At 39.9% G+C, this 25,814-nt stretch overlaps 2 protein-coding genes across 2 annotated transcripts in view; one reads left to right on the plus strand and one right to left on the minus strand.

Annotated features, from left to right (window-relative positions):
* LOC103779584 (centromere protein J-like) overlaps window positions 1–19,654 on the plus strand; it is a 43,928-nt gene extending 24,274 nt beyond the window's left edge. The window contains exons 7-14 of the mRNA XM_008947222.1: window positions 6,242–6,457; window positions 11,518–11,676; window positions 11,932–12,030; window positions 14,393–14,491; window positions 16,701–16,841; window positions 17,546–17,630; window positions 17,992–18,112; window positions 19,465–19,654. Coding sequence (XP_008945470.1) covers window positions 6,242–6,457; window positions 11,518–11,676; window positions 11,932–12,030; window positions 14,393–14,491; window positions 16,701–16,841; window positions 17,546–17,630; window positions 17,992–18,112; window positions 19,465–19,654 — 1,110 coding nt within the window. The remainder of the gene's footprint in view (window positions 1–6,241; window positions 6,458–11,517; window positions 11,677–11,931; window positions 12,031–14,392; window positions 14,492–16,700; window positions 16,842–17,545; window positions 17,631–17,991; window positions 18,113–19,464) is intronic.
* A 3,147-nt stretch (window positions 19,655–22,801) lies between these two features.
* TTLL2 (tubulin tyrosine ligase-like family, member 2) lies at window positions 22,802–24,457 on the minus strand. Its single transcript, XM_008947223.1, has one exon. It carries the CDS (start codon window positions 24,455–24,457, stop codon window positions 22,802–22,804), a length of 1,656 nt encoding a protein of 551 aa, XP_008945471.1.
* Window positions 24,458–25,814: the final 1,357 nt, after the last annotated feature.

The raw sequence follows: 25,814 nt of genomic DNA on the forward strand, positions 1-25,814 counted from the left end.
ATCTAAATTATGTTAAAGTTCTTCTTATTAGCTAACTTCTTTTTGAGAGCATCTATGTTGTCTCAGAACTGAAACCCCTATTTAGCTGTCTAGATTTAAAAGTGCCTAACTGAAGGGGGCCAACTCTGAAAACACTGGTGCAGTTTGAATCTTAAAGCTGAGTAATGCCAAATGCTTTTTGTTAGTTGCTGAACATCTTCAGATTACACTGAAATCAGCAAGAACTCAGGATGATTTGCTTTATGGAATCAGGCCTGTGATGTAGTACAGGACAAAATTCTCATTCACATTAGGGTAGCCCATATTTCTGAAGTTAACAAAAAGTGTGTAGCATATGTCAATGCCAACAGCTTTTTTTATTTCAGGAATACCAATCTTCGGGCCAGACTGAGGGTGCATTTGGTACCACATAAATTAAGAACTTAAAAATTCAAGAGGCTTGTTTTTCTAATTTGAAATTAAATGCTGAAAATTGTTATGGTTTTATGTGTTCATCAAAGAAAAATAGTTCCTTACCACAGAATCCCTGCAAGAAACACATTTTGAAACTGTGGGGTTTGAAATGAAAGGTCCTTCACAGCTGTAACTAATTACAGGTTATGCAAATGCCTCTAATAAAAATTAAGTGTGCTTACAATCAAATCAAAGGTGTATTTTTAATGTGATGAAATCTGTTAAAAATTACTAGGTAGTATCTACTGTAAACACAGGAAAGATTATTTTCATTTTTGCCATTTCAAGCCTAGTTCTAACTGCTTCCAAGTTAACGTAATTTATCGATTTAGATTTTTGTGTTAATATATAATGCAAAATAAGAAGGTTTTTTTTTTTTTACATCTGCTTGTCCATTCCTCTTGATTTCAAAGACCATAGGATTACTGTCAAAGGATATATCTGAATTACATTTATCAGTTTGTATCATTTTCTCCTATTGCTGTCTTTCAGGAAAATACTTTCAATGCCTTAAAAATAAATGGTGTCCTTAAAGTTTGTTCTTGTTTGTGATCTTGCAAACATATTGAAAGATGATCTCTGGCTGACTGTGATAGGTGTTCCAGATGTGAATATCTGGGGCAGTTCATAGAATTACTAATAACATTAGGTGCTGCTTTTACTTTTTTCTGGTGTAAATTTTGGCTGTGGAGTGAGTGATGTACTGGTGCAGAATTGCTGCAGGGCTGCACCCTGCCAGCACTGCATTCTCTGCCTGCTGACAGTGCTGCCTCACAGATGACATAGATATGATTTATTTCATAAAAGCGAAGATTTTTAAAAGAGCTTTCCATAGGTTTATTCATGTCATTAGCCATAGTAGCCCCTAGAATTTCCATACAGACATTTATCTAAGTCCCTGCCTAGTATAAGATGTACATTTGTTCACTCACTTGTTCTAATTTATGAAATAGAACTAATTGCAAAAGGCAGCTTATTCTCCCTACTGTGTCAGCCCTATTCCGATTTATGCAGTTGCAGAATCTGCTTTGTACTTTTAAGCCAATAACTCTATTAGGAACACAAAATGGACACCACATTGACAGCACTTCACTTGAGCCATGTTGACCGCTTGTTCTTGCTTGAAGAAATGAAAATCCTTTTGAGAGCAGCATGACATGCCTGGACCTGCCTAATCTATCCATTCTTTCATTTCCAAGCACTTTGTTTTCAGACCTTTGCAGGCACAAATAATACAAGCAAGAGGGTGAAAACAGTTGGAATCTAGTGTGCTGGGTGTATCTGGTGCCTAACCCTGTTACAGTGCTCAGGGCAGCAGACTGTGCCTCCACCCTTGCAGCACTGAGGTAGTTGCTGCTGCCTCTTGGCATCAGTCGGAGGATTCGATGATTCTTTCTTTGTTCATTCAACCAGGACAGCTTGTTTGCCATTTTTCATACATAATTTCCTTGCAGTATTGAATCTGCACTCTTTCTGGACCAACGGCACTACTAAACATGTTGTGGGGCTACTTCCCACTGTGCTAAAAGACTTTTACTTGGAAAAAAAGACTTTAGTTTCACATATGGTTTTGCCTCATGGCCAGTCTGCTGTGATGTGTCTCGTGCAGAGATGTGCCTGGGATGCACCCAAGAGTCTGAGCCAGCACAAAGTGACTAGAATTTTTAATATATTTTATATCCATTGTGCACGTAGCTCCTATTTGCAATTTATAGCTGGAGCATGAAGTGATTGTTGGAAGCTCCAGGAAAGTGACGTGGGTACTCTTGGTGTCTTTGGTTATTACATTTCCTCAGGCCAGGGTCTGTTTTCTAGCCTTGAGGCAAAGAGGCACAGCAGAACACCTCCATACATGACTAACCTGTCTTACCCTGCAGACCAGTGAGGTTACACTAAAGCTGTCTCCTTGACCTGATCCCTGGCCTGAACTGACCTCAAAACCTTGCCCCTCATGCAGTGCTGGATGGCTGATGCCAAGACCAGAGGTCATGATAGCAATACAGTGCTCTGGACAATTGTGCACTTGGGTTCATGCCCCAGCTCTGATTAATTTATTTGTACAGCTTGTCTTTATTTGTACAGCTTTGTCTTGTGCAATTCTGAAGAGGCTGAAATGCTGCAACAGCTACCTGGGTTTGATTTTACAGGGTGCAAGAAACTTAAGACAGTACTGTTCAGTTTTTGGTGAAAGATATTATGTATAGATCCTGTGTCTTGGTTTTGTTATAGTATGTTATATTTCAGGGCAGTTGGTCTGGATATGGAGCAGTGACAGGCTGCATAATCATGCAGGGGCTATATTTGATAATTTAACTGCATTAATGTGAGGAGAATTAATACTCCTATTGACTTGGCTGAGACTGTTTTAATCAGAATATTAGACAGGCTTATTTAGGATAAATAACAACAACAATTTGGTAATGAATTTTAACAAGCAGCAGGATATATGGGGAGTTTGTTAATTTCTTAGTATCTTTGAGAACTTTCATATTTTGCTTCTGAAGTGGTAAACTCCATTACTGAGAAGAAAACATGAGGTCAGGGCTGCCTTCTGTGGTTCATGTTGCTTTTTAAATAACAGTGAGGGACAGATGGTGGCTGTAGGTCATGAAGTGAGCTGAAGCAGGAAGCTAGAAAATTTAATATCATATTAAAAATGAACTAGGCAACTAGATCATTGTTATACAAATATACTCTGCTTGAGGATATGTAAAGATTTATACTCGTCTCCTCTTGCTGAATTTTTAAGTGCACTTCCAGACCACTTATGCTTTCAGATATTGAGTTCAAATCAAAAAAAGACAAAAATCTCTTCTGGATTCTGAGCTTCCACATTTAACTCTTGGAGTATATTTACCTATGGAAAGTAAACTACTTTGTTGCCTTTCATTCAGGCCCGTGGCTGTTCTGATTTGTAGTAATGACTGGGTTCAGTCACCCAGCCTTGCATGAAGTGCTTCATAGGTGCAATGCCATGGAACAAGTTGTGCCTTCTGCAGGTCTGCCCTAATTCAGCTATCTCTCTGAAGAGAAAATGTTTAAAAGCCATGGTCATTACATTGTCAGAAAATTTAAATGAGGATTTTTTCTATCATCTGCTGAATAGAAGAGTTTTTTTCAGCTGAACGCACGTGTGAGTGTTCCCAGTGATGAAAGACCTCAATTTTGACAGGTGCTGAGAACTTGTTGCCACTCCTAGCAGTATCAGCATATATGGGACATACTCAAGCCCCCCAGAAATCATGCCCGAAGAAGGCGCATCTAAACACAGTCTTTCTTTATAGTCTTTATGCCAATTTCATACTCTTTGTTTAACTTCTGAACAGAACACGAATGGACCAACTCAAGACTGTCAGGAGCCAAGAGTTGACTCACCCTTTGCAATACAACAGAGACCAAATTCACTCGCCACAGAAAGAAAAAATTGCCCATAGCAAGTTCAAAGGAACAGTTAGAATCACAGAAGAAAATGTGAAATCAGAAGAAATACAAGTAAGCTGTCTTCTGTAGAATAAACATGAAGTTTTCATCAGCTAATACCCTTCCATGCAGGCATCTTATGCTAGTACATGAATCCTTCCATTTGCCAAAGATGGCCATTTATTCATGCTAATTCTTGAAGATAGTTGTGTGTAGAGTAAAGATTTTTTATGTTAACAGGACATGGCTTTGGTCTGTCTTTTCAACGTACATCCCACTTTCTTTATATAAGAAAAATACTAGGTCATGCCTTCTACTTTTTAAGAAAGGTTGGGAGGTTCCTGTGTTTCTTATACTTCCTTGTACTGATTTGCCAAGATCTGAGCTGTCTCTTGAAAAATCTGCAACTCCTGCCACAGTGAGATTTACATCTTTTTGATATGAAGAACTATCGTGCCAGAGGCACAGAGTTATTTGCCATCATTCTTTATTCTCATCCCTGAGCTGGGTTTTTGTTGATTTTTTTCTTTAAACTACCCTGACCTTTGTCTTTGAGGTATTTTGATGGTATCTAGTTGTGTATCTAACAACCTAACCTGCCTAATAACATCCCTGAGTCATTTACTGTGGTTTATTGTAAGTTCCTTTAGGGGATTCTATCTGTTTGAATCCTCTCTTTCAGCCTCCTTGGATGACAAAGTAATCTCTGAATATCTGTGGCTATTATCCCTATTAAAAACAGATAGACATAATATGATTGTGAGTAATTTTCTGGAAGAATCACTGATAAAGAGAAGGAAAAAAATGGTGAGACGTGAGACAGTGATAAAGGAGATGGGGGCAGCTAAAAGATTTTATTTTTTTCATAGGATAAAATAGTAGGCAATAGTAATGCTTAGAAATGTCTGGAACAATGTTCTGCTACAAAAAGATGTCTAAACCAAAGTGATATATTTGACAGCAACCTGACAATTTCAATGATTTTCTTAACCATAGAAGTTTCAGAAGTAATAAAACCCAAAAGATAGTGCTTTATTCAAACTTTCTATACTGTCTTAATTTTGCATTTGTACATTTTTTAAATACATGTTTTTGTACCATATACATAGTGGATGTTTTCTTGACTCAAGTTCCATATTTCTCTAGAGGTAACATTTACAACAGGAAAAAAATAACTGTTTCAGAGAGGTTATTTTAATATTTTGAATGAAAATATTTTGAATGTCCTCTCTGCACAGTATTTTGAAACATCATTTTTCTTTCCACTAGGATTTAAAAAAAAAAATTGTTAGACTTTCTTCCCAGGAATAACTCTGTTTCCTGACTAGGTCCAGCCCTAGTGATGAAGTTCAATAGAACTGTTTTAATCCTTTGTTCCCACATAGCATAATGAATACTTCTTGATAACATAATGAATAAAGGTTCAGAAATTTAATTTTCCAGGAAACAATTATAAAACTCTTTCTGAGTCACTTATCTGTGTGATTCCCAAGTTCAGATGTCTGCTTCTTGGAAATGGCTGATGGATGTGCCAAATTCTGACCAGGCAGCTCACAGAAAAGAAAGGATGGTGATTAGAACACAAATGGGCAGATACACAAATAAAGGGAAATTAGGAAATGGGTGCATGTGTTGCTTGGTTGACTTAGAGAGCAAACTGCACTTTTCTATCTCAACTCCACCAGTATTCCAGTTTGCAGTACCCAGCATGAGTGCTCTGAAGGAAGAGGACTCAGTGTTGGCATAAGCATGGGTGAGGGAAGGAGAAGGCAGTAGGGAGAAAATAATGGAGATGCATGTATATGGGAAAGTCCTCCCCAATATGCACCCAACAGGCAAAATTTCACTACTTTCATTTTCCTGAACTGTTGAAAATTATGTCTTTGCAATCCCTTGCTGTTTGTAAGGATCATTTAACTATTCATATGTGATTATCACTACATGAAGATCTGATGAACTGACATTTTTTTTTCCATTAAAATATACCTTGTAGTCTTGCTTTTTTTTAAAAAAAAAAAAAAATTCACATTTAATAGTGTTTGTTTGCATGATTAGTTTGCATTTCCTCCTTTTCCTTTACCCAGCAAGGAGTTCCCTCTGCTGACTTTGTAACAATTGGCTTCTTTTAAGTATAAGGAGTTTGCAGGGTAGTTTGGTTTGTGGGTTTTGCTGTTTGGTTTTTGTTTTGTTCTAAGAAATAATTTCAAATATGTTCTTTTTGTATTGCAGATGTTTATACTGAAGATCTTTATACTGTAGACCTTTAAGCAGAACAAAAGACTCCATGTTTCTTTCTGGATATATAAGGTGGGCATGTCTAGTCCAGGGCAGGCAATGACATGGCACACTTTTTTTTTTCTGCTGGTAGATATTAAAACAACAGATTGCTGGACTACAGGAGGAGTTCAAGAGAAACGAGTCCTGCTGGCATGCTGCCTACAGCAAGCTGAGAGACCAGGTTGAGATGCTGACCAGGCAGAACATGGAGCTTCGAGATGAGCTCAGAGTTTCAGAACATCAGAGATGGAAAGCAGAAGAAAAACCAGAAACTGTGAATTTCATGGACAGAAAATCAGAGACCCCGGTACTGGAAGATGTTATCTGTTTATTACTGTCTCAAAAGTTCAGAGGTAGTTTTTCTTAGTAGCTGGCATGTGTGAATACTGTTCCTTCATTCCTCCCATGCTTAGCTTGAAGCAGGGGGGAAATCAGCTCTGTAGTGTCATGTTAAAATGTACTCTTTTTGTGGTCCTCTTCTATTTAGGCTTACTTATCCATGAGGTCAGCACCTCTACAAGGTGATTCAGCCAGCCTATCTTAGACATTTGTATCAGGGTAGATGTCTCCTTCCACTAACTAGGGAGGGAGTCTAGACAACTAATTTACATTCAGTACCTAAATTAGACAACTAAAGTCTCCTGAAATGAATTCTACTCCTTATACCTATAACACCATTCACCTTTTTAATAAAACAGCACTTCAGCCAGACACAGGCTGTTTTCTGGCAATAGATACAGTGGGATCATCTATTAAATTTCATTTCAGTCTTATCTGGTTCTGTAAACTTTCTGGGAAGCTAACACTGTCAGTGACCTGCCTTATAAAGGCACAAGTTGTACTCCTGAATGGGAGTTACACTGGGGTGGAGCAGGAAGGACAATCAAGGTGAAAAATACAGGTGGCTAGTGTAAATGTCTCCCATGATCTCCTGAAATCAAAACAGTGTAATCATATGCTTACAGATTCCCTTGCCATTTCTTCTCTGTATCCCGTTTGCTTAATATACTTGTAGGGTTGTTATCTTACTATGTAACTGAGTAAATTCATCTAAAGGAGTTAAAGGAACAGAGAAGAATGCTGTTACTCACTTCTTACACAGGAGATGGCAAGTCTTGAGGAAAATAAATAGTTCAGACTAGAACCTAAAAGACAGGATTCTGGTTTGAAGGGGGCATTTCCTCTCCCTGTGTATTCCAGGGAGAAAATATGTCTCTTCAAAGAGGAATCAATTTCATCCTGTATGCACCAAGGCAACTAGAACAAATAGTTATCATCTAGATGGTGCAGTCTGGTGAGATGAATCCTACTCTTCTACAGAGTGTCTAAATGTAGAAGACAAAATTAAGCCATTTCCCTAATTTGCAAATCTAATTTCTAGTAATGTATCTTTAAAAGATGTTATAACCACCAACTAACCTGTCCTTTGCTTTATGGAGTGAAAAAGTTCTGGTCTCTCTTTTTATTTGATTTTAATGTGCTTGTTAATGAGATTTTTCACATAACACTACTAAATTCCATTGAAAATGTCACTTCAAGTTACATTTAACTTTATTTTTAATTTCTCCAAAACTACCTGTTCATACGACTTATCCTTTTATAGATTGTGAAGGTCAGAAAAAAAATTAGAGGCACATGTACAGAATGAAAATATTTTAAAATTCCAGTAAAAGCAAGGATAAGGAAAAGCTAATTGACTTCTGTTGTAAGCCAGATTTCTGTATTATTTCTACTGCTTTGGGACATTTAGTGATGTAGAACAACTGCTCAAGTCACTGAAGATTTTTGTTATGTGAGACTAATATTAGCATGCTGTATATAAAGATGTTAGGATGCTGTACACAAAGATGCTGATTTTGTCTGATACTGGGGAGTTTCAGTCCCTAGCAGAACAAGTTGTGGAATTGCATTCATTGTGTTTAAAGCTGTAATTTTTATTACAACAGAAAACCAGATGCCTTTGAGGGTTGTTTGATTCTAATAGCTGTGACTCAAACTATATTTTTTTAAACAAACTCTCCACTAGGTTGCAGAAGCTATTCTGCAAGAGACAGCACCTTCATCCAGACAAGAGGAAAGATCATGGAAAGATAATCACAAGAGGCACAGCATCTGCCATGTGGGGCCAAAGACATCTCTGCAAAAACACTTCTTCAGAGACGTGAGTAGCAAAGTACGCGTTCCCATTGTTAGTAGTCACCTTTCCACAGGTGACTGTGGAAATAGTATATTTAAAAGAATGTTCTTTGGAATCAAAATTTGTACAGATGAAAGTGTCTGTGTAAGCATGGTCATGTTTTCTTGCAGTGGGCTTGTGCTGTTACTCAGCATAATTTTGCTTGTAGCTTTTATTCTGGTTTTGTAGTAGCAAGAGAGAAAACTTGGGTTTGTTCTTCTAGATCTAACTGAATTGCCTGTTGTTTGCAAATATGCTCTGAGTTCATTGTGCCTGCTACTTCACAGACTGGCTGTATTTACAGGGAGCTGCCATACTTTGCCTCAGCAAACCACAAATCCAGTATCTTGCCATTCAAGGTTTTACTTCCCAAAAAGCACTATAAGTACAACAATCAATAAGCCTTCTAAATAAAGGCAGTGGAAAAATAAAGTCAGATCTTCGTTTCTGACTAGTACTTGTATGACCACTCCACAGCCAGTTTACCATCTTTCTTACACATCTCACTGTTTAGAACACATAGGTATCTAAAAATCTCATAGTGTTTTTCTTTCTTTTCCTTTTTTTTTTTTAATATTTCTTGCTTCTTATTATGAGTATCTTGATTATTACAAGTGCCCTTTCTTCAAGTGAAGTCTCTCTGAAATTCCTCCTACCTACCAGAAACTAATCTCCCAATTCCATTGGCTAAAGCCAAATTTAGCTCAGATCAGCAAACACACCACTCACTCTTCCTGTTTAAGGACTGAAATAATATGTAAAACGTGTCAGATGGGAAAGGAAGTAAGTATTCCACTCCAGTGATCATGAGAGTGTGTGTCTTGAAAGTCACTAGATAGTGTCACTAGACAGATTTAGTGAGTCCTGCATGGTGCCAGAAATGAAAAGAGAAAATGATAAGAACAAGTCTAAACTGAATATGCCTTAAAAGAGCAGAATCAGTCATATTCAGAATAGTAGCTTCAAAGAGGATTCAGATATTATGTGCCTGTCTTCAAGACTGGCTACATTTCTGAGCAATATATGTTGTTTATAAGTCAGAGAAGGTTTAGCTGCAGGAAATTGTTTTATTTGTTCTATATGGATTGCAGATCTCCCTAGTGCCTTCTACAGCTGGGATCTCTCAATTCCTCTGTGCTCTGGTAGATGATAGACAAGTAATGTGCAACATACCTCCTGTAGTTAAAGTGCACAGTAAAGTCAAAAAGCTATCTTTGGTAGCTCACCCTGGAAATTTTCAAGGTATGAAAGAGTTTGGAAGGGGGAAGTTAAGTACAGTAGACTTTTGGGCTTCCCGTTATCTGAGCTTTCACTATCTAGCCAGCATAGGATCCAATCCAACTGGAATCCAGCACAAGCATCACAAGCATGAGCTAGACTGGTGGGCATAGTGCCCAGATGCCCTGACTGAACTCTGGAATATTTGACAGAGCCACATGCTCTTTATCTGATTTGATGGAAGCAGGCCTTGCAGTGAATAGAGCAGCTGCCAATTATTTTACCCTAGAACTGAAAACTCAGGTAAATGCAACATTAAACAGAAGCTCCAAATCTGTGTCGTAACAACAGATATGAACGCAGTTACTCACTTGTGCTTCCTTTGTGTTTGAGTTCTTTTGCTAGCAGGGAGATGCTTTCCCTCAAAGATTCTGTGAATCTGAACAATTCTAAATTTGGGATATAGATAAAACAAACTCTCATGTTGAGAATTGAGAAACTGTCTGTGGGAACACATCAAAGTGAATGGGATACCCTTGAGCCACAGAAGCAGACGTGTGCCACAGGCACATGCGTAGACCTGCAGCAAGTGTTTTAAAGCTAGCTAGGACTGGTGAGTTTCATCAGCTGTAATCAAGAAAGCAAAGCAACACTAAACATCTGACTTAGTTCTGTCAAAGCTATATAGAATATGAGGTTATGTACAAAAGCAATCGGGGAGCAAGTCTGAATTAAATTGTAATGTCGTTTATTACTATAAATAGCAGGTGGCCATACACAATAACAACAGATCCCCTAAATTTCATTGATGAAATGGAGAAAATTTTACAGCTGGCAAAAAATGGCCATAACGACTGTTGTCAGAGAAGGAATTGTGCAGCCTTCCTGGGTTTGTGCTTTGCTAGTCCTGTGTCCCTGGAGCAACAGCTCATGGACTTCAGCAAATGAAGCTCATGGCAAATAAATTCTTTCCATGGACTTTTTACAATCACCTTCCCATGCAGTCGCTCTCCAGTGTGCAAGACATTTCACAATCAGAGTACCCTGTACAATTTCCACAGATGTTTAAATTTTTGTTTGTTTGTTCCTGCCCATCATGTGCTTAATCCTAGTGTTTCACCAGCTCACTGAATTACAGATTCTTCTGCTATTGGTTCTGACAGACACAGACATCACCTCTTGTCATTTCTAGGCTGACTGCAGCAATGTGGGCAGTGAGACTATGGCATTTCTGTACCTTTGTAAAGCCTCAGTTTTTCTGTCACACCAATGTAACATTTTCTTTGCAGTTGTCAGTCCCTAGCAGTCATTGTGTAAATCACGTACATCTCATGGTGGTCATGAAGGAATATTGTATGGTTTTCTTTTGTGCTCTGATATAAGGTCTCCAAGAAAAATTGGGGAAGTTCTTTTGCGTAAATGTGATCTTTTCAGTCTAAATATCTGCTACAGTTTGTTTGGAACTGTTCACATCTCATTTCCTTTATGTGGTTCACATACGTCTTAGGGTCCTACGAGGCTTGTGTAAGCCTTAATTGGTGGACAGGTATGAGGACAAAATATAAAAAAGATATACATTTGGCAAATAAAAATGAACTGTCATGCAGTATATCTTACTGAGGTCCACTCAGCTGTGATATCCCAAAGAGAGATATCTTCCCTACCGTTGGCAGAGTGGCTGGGACTGAGGGATGAAAGCATGGGAGCAGCTGTTGACCTTGTACTATGTGTCCTGGATTACCCTTGACTTGCATCATTGTCCAAGTAGAGAGAAACGTGGGAAGCAAAATAAGATCCTAAATAGAGAACTACATATAAAATATATGCCTGTGTTTGTGTGCGTGCTCACACATAAAACTAATCCTTTTCCTAAAAGTTTAAAACACTTCATGATGTACATGTTGCAGAAGGATTTTTAATGCAATTTGAAGATGCTTATATCAACTTAATACAAATGTAGCCTTACCTTTTAGGCAACAGAAGCCTCTGTGCAAAGAGTTGATCCTTTGCGATTGGTGACAAAGGAATACGAAGAAAAGAAACCATCTAACTGTTCCTTTGGCAGAAGCACAACACCAACTGGCAGGAGGACACCTCACCAGGGAAGACTGACACCTGTGGAAACAGAAGAAGTAAGCCAGCAGCAAGGTCTATTTAGATTGCCTTTTTTTACCTTTTATGGTACTGTTCAGAAGCTAGATGGGGATCCTGATTGTCATATAGCTGCTGCTTGGTTTTGGTTTTGTTTGGTTTTATTTTTTTCCCCACCAGTACTGCATTTTGTTCCCAGAAATTATCTTAGAGACTGTTTGTACATTGAGCTGTTTGGGCACCTCCAGGCCAGAGTGTGGGTGAATGGTTTTGAAACCTGCCCTTCTTGCCCTCAGAAAAAGTTCAGAGGTGACCAATGCACCAAGGCATTGCATGGGCCTGTGGCCTCCCGAGTGCCAGGGGCTGGGATCATTAGTGACTCGCCATCCAGTACGGTAAGGCAGAGCCTGTCCTACAGCCCCAGCCAGGGAGGAGGGCAGGCTGGGGATGGAAGACAGGGTCAGGTCAGAATCCCAACCATCAAAGCCCATAGTGATGAGTCAGGTCTGAGGTCACAGCAGGAAGTGAGCCCATGGGCCAGGGTTGGGATTTGGATCAATGACGTGCATGGCCAGGCACAGGCATGGCTGCAATGCAACCCAATGTGGACTGAGAGTGAGAGCTGCTGAAATGTATCTTCCAAGAAAAGGAATGGGGTGGGTGGCCCTGTCTAAGGCTTCTTCCAGCCCTTCCACCCATGTCTCTTTCTCCACAACAGTCTGAACCAGTATCAGTGCACAGACAGCTAACCTCCTAGGAAGGGGAAATGCACTCTGGCCATGTCACTGATAGCTCTCATGTTACAGTGAATCATGACTGTATGTCAAGGCCTCTCTATTCTGCTTCAGGTTGTACATCAACCCCCTCCTACTGGGAGGAGAACAGTTGATAGCAAATCACCTAGAGCTGTCTCGCATCTGACTAGTGGTTTTAAAGATTCTAACTCATCTTCCTATGTAAAAGGTAAGATTTATGGGAACTGTCTGCCTACTTAGAGTGGTCTGTAGATGGCTTGGAGACACTGGTCCCTAACTCTTGGCTCACAGGCACTACGTTGTTGGTAAAACTCTCCTATAATTCTTATAAGAATAATTAAATTTATATTTTACAAGAGAGGGAGAGCAGATTGTGCTGTTGCCTGTTTACTCATTGAGTTTGTTGACCTAGAAGCCCAGAAGGTGGGAGAATGGTTGTGGTCTGCATTTTACTATGGTCCAGGACAAAACACCTTCAGAAGGGTGGACAAGCTGTTAGAAAACATTACTGGTATAAGAAGTAATGTGTTGCAAGTATCTGAGAGCTAGCATGTTTTAAAAACCTTCTGAGATAGGTATGGAGACATGGGATTCAACAATTTTCATATGCTTTCAACGTCCCCTTTTACTTTGCTTTTCTTATAGAGAGGTCTTTGCCCATTTCAGGCAGCTCAGAAGACATGCCCCTCTCACACAACCACAGCAAGGACACTTGCAGATTTGCACTCTGCAGTAGCAAGGAAGAAAGAGAGGTATTTCACCATGTAACTCTATAAAAACAGTGAGTCTGTGATCTTAGTTTTCATATGCAACACCCTAAATCCCATTCAGCTGGGAACAATCCTATTCTAGCTTTATTTTCTTGCCACTAGTAATGATAAGTACACTCTTTAAAAGAATATTGCAATGGTTTAGAAATAATGTAGTAGATTTCTTTATCAACATACTCCTGCACAAGTTGCACATTAATAAATTAATGTTGCAATTTAGCATTTAAATTTTGGCTCAGGAAGAAGAGAGTTTTAGTATTAAAAAGACAGAAAGATTGCTAAAGCCTCAGAATAAAGAGGATTTTGTGACCACACAAAAGAGAAGTGACGAAACTGCATGTGACAACAAAATATCTACAGACAGTTCTGCTTTTCTGGATGCTGAAACAAAGGTTTGAGCAGCTTATGATTCTGGCTCTTATATAATCAGCAACTGCTTTCTTTTCATTTGTGAACTGAAATGAAACACACTAAGAAAAAGCAAATCTTCTCTTCCCATTTCCTACATTATGCAGCAGACACAGGGAGGAATCTGGCAACTTCAGGTACTGTGTTTACAGCTTTTTAGTGAAGCATATCATTGCCCTTTGGGAGCAGTAATCCCTGTTCCTTTGGATCCCACAATTCAAAATACACCACATGTTCAAACTATAATTAACATTAGGTAGTAACTGCTCTGGATGCTCTATGCCAGATGTCAATCAACTTCAGGCTCCTTTACACTGCCAGACAGCGCAAAGAACACTCGTTGTAATAGTAAATTGGATGTGTGACGTCCTGAATAGCCCTCAGTTACACAGTTAGCATTACCTACAGTGAAGAACCATGTAATTAGTTTTGGAAGAGTGGATCTAGCAAATAAAGGTACCTTTCTTTGCAAATTTAGTCCAATATTCAAAGGTAGTTGTGTTCTTTGTTCTTGAGTTTATTCTCACCATTTCCGATAGCGTCGTTTTGACAGAATGTGCTCTTGTCAACTCATTTTTGGACTTTTCCTATGCCATCTTCTGCTTTGCAAACTGAAGTTAACTGGAAGTAATGTGCAACATTTCTAGTTATAAGTAAAAGATCAAAATTCATTACAAATGCAAGGCAATGCCAGAAAGGAGAGCAGCTTTTCTCTGTGTGTGTGAAAGTAAATATGGGGTTTGCACAGCTGATTAAAATAAATGAAAATATTTTTAACACATTTCTGTTTATATAACACTGACTGTGATTTTTTCACAATACAGCCTCTAAAATCAGTATTATCTAGAAGGTCAAGATTACATCAAGAGAGAAGAAAAAGTGAGGAAGAGGTGCAGGAAAAAATAGAGTATCGTGACGGAAAGGTGAGATAAAACAGGGTTCAGAAATACTTGAAGAGATCACCAATAGGATTGTGCTATCAATGGGAATCACTGCTTCCAGTAGCTGTAGAAAACCTAGTCTAGTGGGAGATGTCCCTGCCCATGGCAGGAGGGCGAACTAGATGATCTTAAAGGTTCCCTCCAACCCAACTCTGATTCTATGTCTCTAATCAAGTGTCTGTTCCTTAAAGGAGAGCTGAAAGGTCAATGTCACTCCATGAATGGTATGAAATATGAATAGATGATGGGCTGGAAATCAAGTAACCAAATTATTTTCTTATCTCCCACATGGATTTGCTCTACGACCTTCAACAAGTCCTTTTGGTTTCACCTACCTCATTTTGGGGCTGGAAGGAATGATATGCTTATGGTGTTTTTCAGTACAAGAATAAAGGCCATTCTTTTACTTCCTTAAAAGTGAATCTAATGACAGTGAGCCAGCTGGACACCACTTGTAGAAGTCTTCTGTTATACACAGCTGGCTACACCTGGAGCAGCATCGGTGGAGTTTGGCTCAGTGCACCCTATGCAGTTTGCTCAAGCCACCTATCAAAATTCCCACTGATTCCCCAGCTACATCTAGAGATTGCTTCCAGCTGCCCCTTGTCTTGAGATCCACAGCTCAGTTTGGCAGCTGGTTTCATCCTTTTCCTGGAAGTCCCTGTATTCCAGGAGGTGATGAGCAGGCAATTCCAGCTAGCTTCCCACTGTGTCCCTGCACTCCTTGCCACAAAACTGGATAATTCATTCCTCAGTGTCCATGTTACTGTTCCTGCACAGCACCTCAGGAATGATCTTGAAGGGCTGATTCTGTAGATAGTCTATGCACTGGAAATTTGGTGCATTTGTGTTGTCACTGCTCATTTAGGCCAGATCTGAACTCAGTCCCAGATGTTTCTTCAATTCCTCTGCTCCAAGTAGTCTTATCCTCTTAAAACATTCCCTCAATACTGACCAATTTGTCTATTCCGGATAAGGTTTTTGGCTAGATAAAGTTAGGACAGTATTTCAGTTTCTATATCTGTCCAGTTCTGGGCTTCTCTTTTCACCCTGCCAATAATGAAGTTGTGAGCAGTCACAGAAATAGCTTCACCAATATAACAGTTGTTAAGGGAATACTGGTTTGAGATACCAATTATTTTATAGCTAATGCTGATACGGGCTCTATGAAAGCTTCTACCACTTACAATTCCCTGTTGTAGAAGTAGTGAATACAGTATCTGTTGTTTTCGTCCTCAGAAGAAAATAATTACAAAAAAAAGTTCACTTTGACATTTTTACCACCGGATTTCACTAATAAAATTGAGTGGTGGTCTGCACTTCCTTGTGCAATGAAAGGCAGATGTCAAAATGAGGATTGATGCCTTTAAAAAGAGAAAGCAACTCTAAAGTATGTGGACTTCTTGTAGAAATACCTTTTGTCATGAGGAGGCATAAAAACATTTTTCCATTAATAATTAGTAACTTTTAAATCAAATTATTTCTCAAAACTAAATTCTTGTCCTCATTAATCAGTACAATGCCTGTTTGGAGAAATACAGTATTTCTCGTCCTCCAAGCATATTACTGCTTTAAAAAAAAAAGTATGAAGTCTTCTTTGACTGAAATATTGTTTGTAGAAAAACACACTGATGACACTATTGCCCCCTGTTGTTAAGAAGTTTTGAGCAATTTTGCAGACCTCTGCATGCAGCCACATTTATTTCTGTAGTACCTAGTATCCATGCAGGGTTATGTTACCTGGAATAAAATGGATGTTAACGTATGTCAGCAGTCTGTGTTAATATGTGAAGTTAAATCATTTGGGTGCACACAATCCAGAATGGAGGTTTACTGAGTGACTTGTGTGGAAGATGTACCAGCTATGAAATGAGTAGAAGCCATAATTAATTGGTCAAGGAAAAACCTGAATAGCTTCCCTGTTGCCACAGGACTGTGTGTCTTAACAGAAAAACAAGGTGGTGGGGTGGGAACTTGGGCCAAGTGATAGAAGTAAGTTCATTTTGTGAAAAGAAAACTACTTTGGGCCTTTTTTACGCACAAATGAGGCAAAAATAATGTCCATGTGCTGCAGAGAGCTTTCAAAATACAAAGGCATAACATGACTTAATTCAAGCTCCAATTTAATTGGAAGGCAGCTCAGTGTTACTAATTTCACTTAATTTAAGTTAGATGCTCTCTGTGTTTGAAGGTAGAAGAGGTGCTTACTGATGGGCGTCGGATCATCACTTTCCGCAACGGTACTAAAAAAGAGATCAGTGCTGATAAGAGGATGACAACGATAAGCTTTGTCAATGGAGATGTAAAGAGGATCATGCCAGATCAGAGAGTGGTGTGTGACTTTTTTTTTTTCTTTAAGGAAAATAAAATGTTTAAGCGTTTTTCCAACAAGATCCTATCATTTATCTCGATCTATCAATTCAGGGAAAAATTGATGAGGAAGGGTGTTGGTTTAACATCGCTGAGCAGTGAAACTGCTTCATCTATAAGGACAAAAGTGAAAGAAACAAAGGTGACAACCAAAGAAGGAAGAAATGGGTAGTTGGCCAAGCAGATGAAAGGAGACTGAAAGAAAGAAAAGGGCAGGGGCAGACAGTCGAAGCAAGGACTGTTTTTTATTCATTAGTAAAGTAGGTAGTAGAGAGGTTTCTTCCCTCTTTGCATTACGTGTATATAAACAGTTAATAATAATATAAGCTAGAGGGGAAATGAGGCCTTGGCAAAAGTGGGACTACTTTAAATTAGTAGTGCCTGGGTGGGAGCCAAAGCCAAGAGGTGGGAAAATGACTTTCAGGTGTGCACTGTTCTCTTGTATGCTACAGAGATGAAAGTAGCACCATCTAGACACAGCTATGAGGAAGGCTGTGAAGGAGAGGGAGGAACAGCAATGCAAACATAGCTTCTTTTATGGGTGGCAGACACAGAAAATGACCTTGAAATGACTTTTTAAAGATGGCTAATTTTTACGCACATTGTTGAATCTGCTTATGCAAATATCGTGAACATGTTGCACAAGGAACTTCTCTCTCTTTCCAGATTTATTATTATGCAGATGCACAGACAACCCACACTGCTTATCCAGATGGCCTGGAGGTGATGCAGTTCCCTAATAATCAGATAGGTATGAAAGAGCTCATAAATGTGAACTATATGTGCAGGAAATTTCCTATTAAGAAAGTGCTGTCTGATCCTGACTCCAGATGGGTTATTTCCTTCCTGTTTTGCTTTGTCTTTGCATTTCACTTCCAGCATGTTCCATTGCTTTATTTCTCCTTTTCCTCCTACAAAGCAAAGATAGTAATGGGATGTAAATGCAGTTCTTCTAATTTTGATGATCCAATTATTTGATACTTTAATTTCTTTAGTGGTATGCTGGATATTATTTCCATTCTCACTACAATGTCCAAAATAAAAACCTGATCTAGCTTGGTATAAAGCAACATGCAAGAATATTTGGACTTTTCACATCTTCTTTTCCACAGAAAAGCATTATCCTGATGGCACACAAGAGATTGTGTTCCCAGATCACACAGTGAAATGTCTCTACAGTAACGGATTCAAGGAGACTTTTTTCCCAGATGGTACAGTAGTAAAAGTAGAAAAGTAAGTCTTATGTTAATGACAGTAACCAGGCAATGGACACAGGTACAACGATACTGACATTTAAAACTCATTGGATTCTTCATGTCTGGGAAATTTTCAGATGAAGGGAGAAAGGATTTGTAAGATAATGAAAGTTTTGCTACAATGAGGCACTGAAAATTGTTCACTTCCACCTTGATTGATAAGTGACCTTTTATCACTGGCAAAGTGTCTGTGAAATATTCTTCATTTAGTTCCATGTAACTTTACACTGGCCAGGGTTGCTAGGAGATCACTGGTTGTCTCCATTAACAATGTGGGCACTAAAGCACTCAGGATGAGGATTCCTGAGCTTTATTCCTAGCTCCTTGTCTCCCTTTCTGATCTTGAGCAAAGCGTTTAATGTATTATCTCTCCATTCCTCCACGTACAAATGAGGAAAAACAACAACAGGATTTTCTTGCACATGACTCTTCTGTGATTAGGGAGGATCCTGTTGTAAACTAGATTTCCTGCTTGCAAAACGCCTTGAAATCCTTGCATGAAGATGTCAAGTAAAATGCATATCTCACCATCCATTAGATGTTATACTATAGAATCTTTTATGTCAGAAAAGACCTTTAAGATCATCAAGTCCAACCATTAACCTAACCATCAGTAAACCATATCCCTAAACACCACATCTACATGTCTTTTAAATACCTCCAGGGATGGTGACTCAACCCCTTCCCTGGGTAGCCTGTCCCAAAGCTTGGCAACCCTTTCAGTGAAGAAATTTTCCCTAATATCCAGCCTAAACCTCCCCTGGCAAAACTTGAGGCTGCTTCCTCTTGTCCTGTTGCTTGTTACTTGTGAGAAGAGACCAGCACCCATCTCACTACAACCCCCTTTCAGGGAGTTGTAGAGAGTGATAGGGTCTCCCCTGAGCCTCCTTTTCTCCAGACTAAGCAACTCCAGTTTCCTCAGCTGCTGCTCATAAGGCTTGTGCTCCAGACCCACCACCAGCTTCATTGCTCTTGGGACACACTCCAGCACCTCGATGTCTGTCTTGCACTGAGGTGCCCAAAACTGAACTCAGTACTCGAGGTGTGACCTCACCAGTGCTGATTAGAGGGGAATAATCACATCCCTTGTCCTTCTGGCCACACTGTACTGAAGTACCTTTGTATTAAAAACTTCCTGTGAGATCTGATCTCTGATACTATCCCACGTAAATGCTGAGGTGAATTATAACCTATCTGAGAGTTAATAATGTCTCAGTTTCCACTTGACGTTGTTTTCCACGTTTATTGTGTCACATTAGACAGCTCAGTGTGACAGGTTACTAATTGGCAGTTCCTTCTCATCATTTCATTCATTGCTGTTCCTTTCAGGAATGGAGATAAAATCGTGGAATTCAGTAATGGCCAAAGGGAGATTCACACTGTGCAGTTCAAGCGGCGGGAGTACCCAGACGGCACTGTAAAAACTGTCTACTGCAATGGCAGGCAGGAAACCAAGTACTCCACTGGGCGAGTCCGAATCAAAGATGAAGAGGGTAATATCATCCTAGATAAGAAGTGATTCCTCCCCTCAAAGGGCTGCACTGTACGTAAGTGGCTCAACCCATTTTCTTGGCAGGTCAGTGCTATTAGGAAGACTTGAGACGTGTCAAAATGACTGGATGGATCTGTAGGGCTGAAATTTACTATGGCTCAGTGATTGGTGCATAGTTTGGAACAACCTTACCTGAACCAAATGTTTCCTGGGTGAGACTCAAAGGAGATGCAGTCATGCCCTCTTTGTGTAATGTAACATTAAAATAAATGTCCATAGTACTTCTCATCAGAGTGCTTGTTTCATGATATTGATCACACTTTCCCTTGACTTTGTGCTAGTTACCTACAAAAGTGACTACAGTTAAAGAGCATGGCATAAGAACCTCAAATCTGCAAAGCTTTTTGCATTTCTGTTTGGTGCTGCCTTACCCTGAGTCTTTCCTCAGACCTCCTCTGTGTTGCTTTGTTTTTGAATCAACCTCTCCTACTATTGCCGTTATTTATCCAACAGTCCACAACTATTTTTGGTCAGTGAATCTCTTCAGCTTTAAGGCTCTTGGGATGGCACTTGATAGCCAGGGGGATTAACCGTTAATCAGATGCTGGTTTCAACTATTTTCCCCATAGACTGCCTGTCCATCAACTGTCTTGAATTTTTCCAAAGCACTGAAGCATTCCCCCTGTAGGGCTCAGCTCATTACCTGCCCATTGACTGAGAAGATCAATTATCTCCTTACGCCCTTCCAATTCCTGTAGCAACAAACACACTTTCACAGCATGCTGTTTTAGCCTTTTCTCACACCTAAGTGCAAAATAATTGCAAGATTATGGAATTGCTCTTTCTCCTCTTCAATTTCCTGTGGGTCAGACTATTGACAAATCACCATTCAAATTGGCAGGCATCTTTGGAAGAAATAGATTCAACAGAGCAAGAAGTGTTGCTAATACTGATCATACAGATGCTTCAGTTCATGACTTTAGTTATGATGCCATAAACATCCACACAGCTCGATGTTGGCTGGTGTTATAATAAAATTCCATTGTTTTTCCTTCACTCCTGCGTAACAAAGGAAAAATTTATGTACCCGTGCTTTTCACTACTGAAATTTTCAATATATTTCATATGTTTTGCAAAGGCAAATTCTAATTGAAAGAAATCCAAGAGATCATTCTTTTCCACATGTTTCACTAGGAATTTCAGTTCAGTGCTGCCTTACAGTGATCAAAACAAACCTACACATACTTTTTTTCCTCAATTAAGCATTGTGAAAAAAAGTTAATGTGATTAATGCTTTCAGTTTGGCTGGGAAACTAGATGTTCTCTAAAGGACTGCTGTTTTATTCCTAGGAATTCCTTTTAACAAAAGGTCCCTGTTCTCCAGTTAGTATGATGAGATTCTGTTTCTATAGTAATGCAGAAAACAGGCTTTGTTTTCAGTTTTTAGCCTTGAACTGTGGTTTGCCATTCCAGAACCTGTGTATATAATCCCTTTGTAAATTAAATAAGGAATGATTTCATTTGTATGCTGCTTGTTCCTTGCTTTCTTAAGCACTCTCGACTGTAGTTGCAGGAAGCATTTAGATTCTGGAATAATTTGGCCTCTGGTCCTGCAGAGGTGTGAGATCCAGGGCACAAGTGCCCGTCGGCCTCCAGAGCTGTGTGTGTGTGCGGGCACCTTGCTGACGTACGCGCTGCCCTGGCTGATGAGCACGTTCACCCTGTCAGCACCTGCCTACAGGGAGCTTGTAACTGTGCCTAACTGTGGGCCTGGTTCTGCCTTCTGCCAACCCCTCTCTCTCACTGTTCTTACTCAGACTGGTTCTTCAGGGAGACAGAAGAACAGCTACATAAATGACAGGCTCTGACAGGTATGTTACAACTGGGAGTCCTTCATGGACCAGTTATGATGTGTGCCACGCTGTTTTTCACAGGCTGCTTTTCACAGGCTGCTTTTCACAGGCTATCTCCTCCATCTTTCACTTGCAGTAGTTAACCAGGAGCAGTAATGGCTCTACCAGCTACAGTTCATAGTTGCAGGAACACAAATAATCCAAGTTAAGTGTGACTGCATAAGTACTTAAAGTGTAGCAATACACACACCTACTTTACTATGGCTTTTGTCATAGAGGGTTTATAGTGAACAATTTTTATGAATCCTTCAGGGAGATGGAATGCAGTTGGGAAACCCCACTTCTCATCTTTCCACAGGTTTTCTGGCATTAGCAGAAGCATGCTACAGCAAGCATTTGGCCTCCATTTTGATTGAAATTTAGAATACATTGTGACTTCTGAACAGTGACTTCCATTCAGGCAGCTGGGGGCAGCAAAGATGTAGAAGAGCAGGGTAGTATTTTGATCATCATCCCAAATGCTCCAGTTCAGGGTTAGTATTTTTCTATGAACAGCTGATCACCAGTTTTATTGCAAGCACAACAAAGCTGCCTAACCACTGTACCAACCCAGTGGCTAATGCAGTCTGTGAGAGAGAGGTTTAATCCAGTATTCTGAATGTGATACTTGCAGTTTTATATTCTACTTTCTCATAACAAATTTCTCTGTTACCTTGGGAATATTAATTATCTATTTATTAAGAGTATATCTGAAACAAAACACTGGAGCAGTATATAGATTATTTTGAAATTGTAGAAATTCTTACAGAAAGTAGAGACCTACTGGTCATAAAATGAAAGTAACAGTTGTTTCATGCAGTGCAAAATTAATTTCTGGAAATGAATGCGAAGAAGCTGACTGGATTCTTCAAAAACCTGACAGTTTTGTGTACTTCACATGACCTGCACCTTTGTAAACTGAGTGCATATGGAATGCCCCCTGGTGTAAAGTGACCAGTTTCTCAAGCTGTAAAGCCCCTTCAGTTAGGAAAAGAAAAGAACCAAAGATAGCTGAGAAAAATAATAAAGACTGGCATTTCTGAGGATGTTTTGAGACATGTAATTCTCCATTTTTATTCTAGGATTCCGTTAATATTCCAAGAATTAGTAAAAAAAAACCCAGTACTTTAATTTTTAAAAATAATCTGTCATGCTAAGTCCTAAATTACAATTTTAAAATTGTGTATTGTTTGAGATGTCTCTCTTCCAAATACCATTTCAGGGTACTGCTACCTCTTTCCAGCTAAAGCCATTTATGGTAAGGCCATATAACTTCATGAAGTTACACAGAGGTTAAATAGCCTGTCCTTTTCTTTGTGTTCTGCTGTTTTGATGGTAACTGTTTGCTCACTAATTTGCTTATTTCCTTTATTATGCTCTTTGTATCTGTCCCATCCCTGGAAGCCTGAAGTGCAGCTTCATTGAAAGGAAAAATAAGGACAAACCCTCCTACACGGGGGATAGGCCTCTGGTCTTTATCGGAGAGGAAATAGGGGTGCATGGTTAACTTGTAATTGCAGAAGTCAGGTGTGGGCGACCATTGGCTGAGTTGGGCAGACTTGGGTGGAGAATGCCCAGCTCCTGGGTGTTGTTTATTTTGAGCTCCAGTTTTTGCTTTGGAGGATGTTTTTGGCGTGTTCATCCTTTCCCGCAGCTCAGAAGTCAGTGTTTTTCTTGGATGTGCTCTGGCAGTTTTCTTGGTCTGAGTAGGCACCTTACAAATCGATCCTCTGGCAGCCTGCAGGGCAGGTTGCACAGAAGAAGCAGAAGTACATTTAGCCACTTTCTGGCAAGTGCGTAAGCCTGGAGTCTCCTTGGTGGCATTCTCACCAGCTGTGCTCCAGGGCACCCACCTTCTGCCACCCTTTATCCCAGCCACTTGGTTTTGCCTCAAAGCGTCAATCTGCTTGTAGTTCAGCAGTTCAACAACATCATGAAGAAGTTTTCTTTTCACTGCGACATCAATAGAACAGTCTAAACACAAGGCTGGACTGTAGTTGACTTCTAAAAGCCACGGCTTGAATTTGTCATCAATCAGGATGTCAAAGCCAAAGAGCTCAAAGCAATTGGGAGCCACTGGTAGGGGGGTTACAGCGAGCAGAGTGAGAATCACTATGTTATTGATCTTCTGCCAGAGGACCACATCATCAACCCCAAATATTCGAAGGTAAGAACGAAGTTTGCTGAATGTCCATTTGCAGCCACAGCCAATCCCTTCTTTATATTTTGTATACGAAGCTCCATATTTGTTGATGCTGGTGTTTGTTAGGTGCGCATAGACGTTGTCCAGAGAATCGAGGTCAAACTTCTCTGTGGCAAATCTCACCAGTCCTTCTTCGTAAGTGTAAATGGTGAGGGGGCAAAAACTGGTGACACACACATAAAGGCGCAGATCCAGTTTATACCCCGAAATGAGCAAGGGGTTACTAATGTACTTCTGCACAATGACTGCACAGTCATACTCTAAGTCCTTAACGTCTTGGAAAATGAGTATACCCCTTCCACGGGAGAGATCCACAGGCTTGCAAATCCAGTAGCTAGGTCTTCTGCCTAATGACTGTCTCTCCTTGCTGTATTCTGCTATAAATTTGACATAGTCGTTGGGCATGATGAATGCCACTGGACTAAATTCATACAGAGCTGATCCGTAAGATCCTTTCATACGTTTCAGATGCCTTGCCAAGTAGTCTTTTCTGGTGATCCGGACAGCTTCTGGGTAGTGGTTGAGCCTCTGCCATGGTTTAATGCTGTGGTGGTCTGTCATGCGGAAAGGCGAGTTCCGCCAGTACAAGTTCCAGTCTGTGTCATCTTGCTCCTTCTTGTCAAATTCCGTCCAGCCGCGTTCCAGTAAAACCTCACGGACTATTGCGGGGACGTTCTCGTGGAGGCGGAACACCAACGGTCTCAAGGTATCTCTTGTGTCACAGTCATCTGCCATCACTTCACCAGCTGGAAGAAAACAGAATCATCAGGAAGGAAACGATGAAATTAATGCCACAGAGTGTGCTAGCAGTCATCACCCTCACTGTGGTGCCTTCACTCAATCACTTCAATGCCTGTCACTCTCAATGTGTGCTCAAAGCATGTTGCCCCTCTGTGTGTCTGTGGTGCACAACTAAGCCGTCAAAGACTGTGTTTAAGCTGAAAGACATGTAAAGGGGCATCAGCTGCAGATAGCTGCTAGGGCAGCACAAAGCACGGACAGCTGCAAAGTTTTATGTCTCCACGCTTTATTTTTTCTTTGAGGGAGCTTACTACAGCAGAGTTGTCCCAAAGCTTTTGTAATTCTCAGATACTTGGACTTTTTGGGGTTTTTTTTTGTAACTGCCCTCAGCCTAATGGCTGGAACTGTGACTACTATGATTCACTTTGCACTGCTGTGTCACTGAAACACTGATAACCTACCACCTTGTCCCACCCTGTCCCAAACAAACTCTCTTGGTTAAGGTTATAAAACCTGGTGTGAAACTGAGGGTAGGCATCCATTTTTGTGGGAGTTTTGAGTTATTTTGGGCATAGCAATTTTAATATAAACAGTTCATGAAATGCGGTCTCCCCTCCCCAGCCCGTTCAACACATACAAGACTCCTTCACATCCTATTACCAGAGTGACATCCTTGCCTTTTCTTTTCAAGATGAGGTTTAGACTCCAGAATAAGTAGCCTCTGTCTTCCAAACAAATAAAGAAACAAAGGGAGCGTGTCAGACCTGGAAGTACTCACTGCAATAAGCAGCTGAGTTGGCCAGGGATGCTTTTTCTGTAGAAAAATTACAGTTTGATTTAACTGAAGGCTTTATTTCTAGAGAACAAAAGTAATAATTTGCCAGTTTTTAATTTAATTTGAATTTTCTTGTTTTGAAATTGTCAGACTATCTTATTTTCTTTTTTTTTTTAAAGAGACAAAGGTTTAGAAAGACTTTTTCAAACTGCTAAATCAGTTTTAGAAGTAAAAGCCCAAATGTAAAACAAAATGCTTTACTGTTATCAGAATGAAAGCTTATGTAATCTCAGAGCTCTTCCGCTAGCAGTGCTGCTGAGACTGTAACAAGTGTGTTATGATGCAGAGAGCAAAACTAGGAGGGTCTCAACAAGGGCCTGATGAGAGAAGGATTTTAGAGAAGGGTCCAGGAGCTGGGAAGCAGGGCAGTGGTGTTAGAAGTATAGGGCTACTTTACCATAGGTCTATATTGTATAGGTTAAAAGTAGCCCTGGACCATCTTATATCCTGCAGTGAGGGGAATCATTGCCTAGAAATGCAGGAATTTGAAGCAAGCTTTGGTCCAGCATGTGAGGA

Source organism: Merops nubicus, unplaced genomic scaffold, assembly GCF_000691845.1.
Source record: "Merops nubicus isolate BGI_N331 unplaced genomic scaffold, ASM69184v1 scaffold12619, whole genome shotgun sequence".
Lineage (NCBI taxonomy): Eukaryota > Metazoa > Chordata > Aves > Coraciiformes > Meropidae > Merops > Merops nubicus.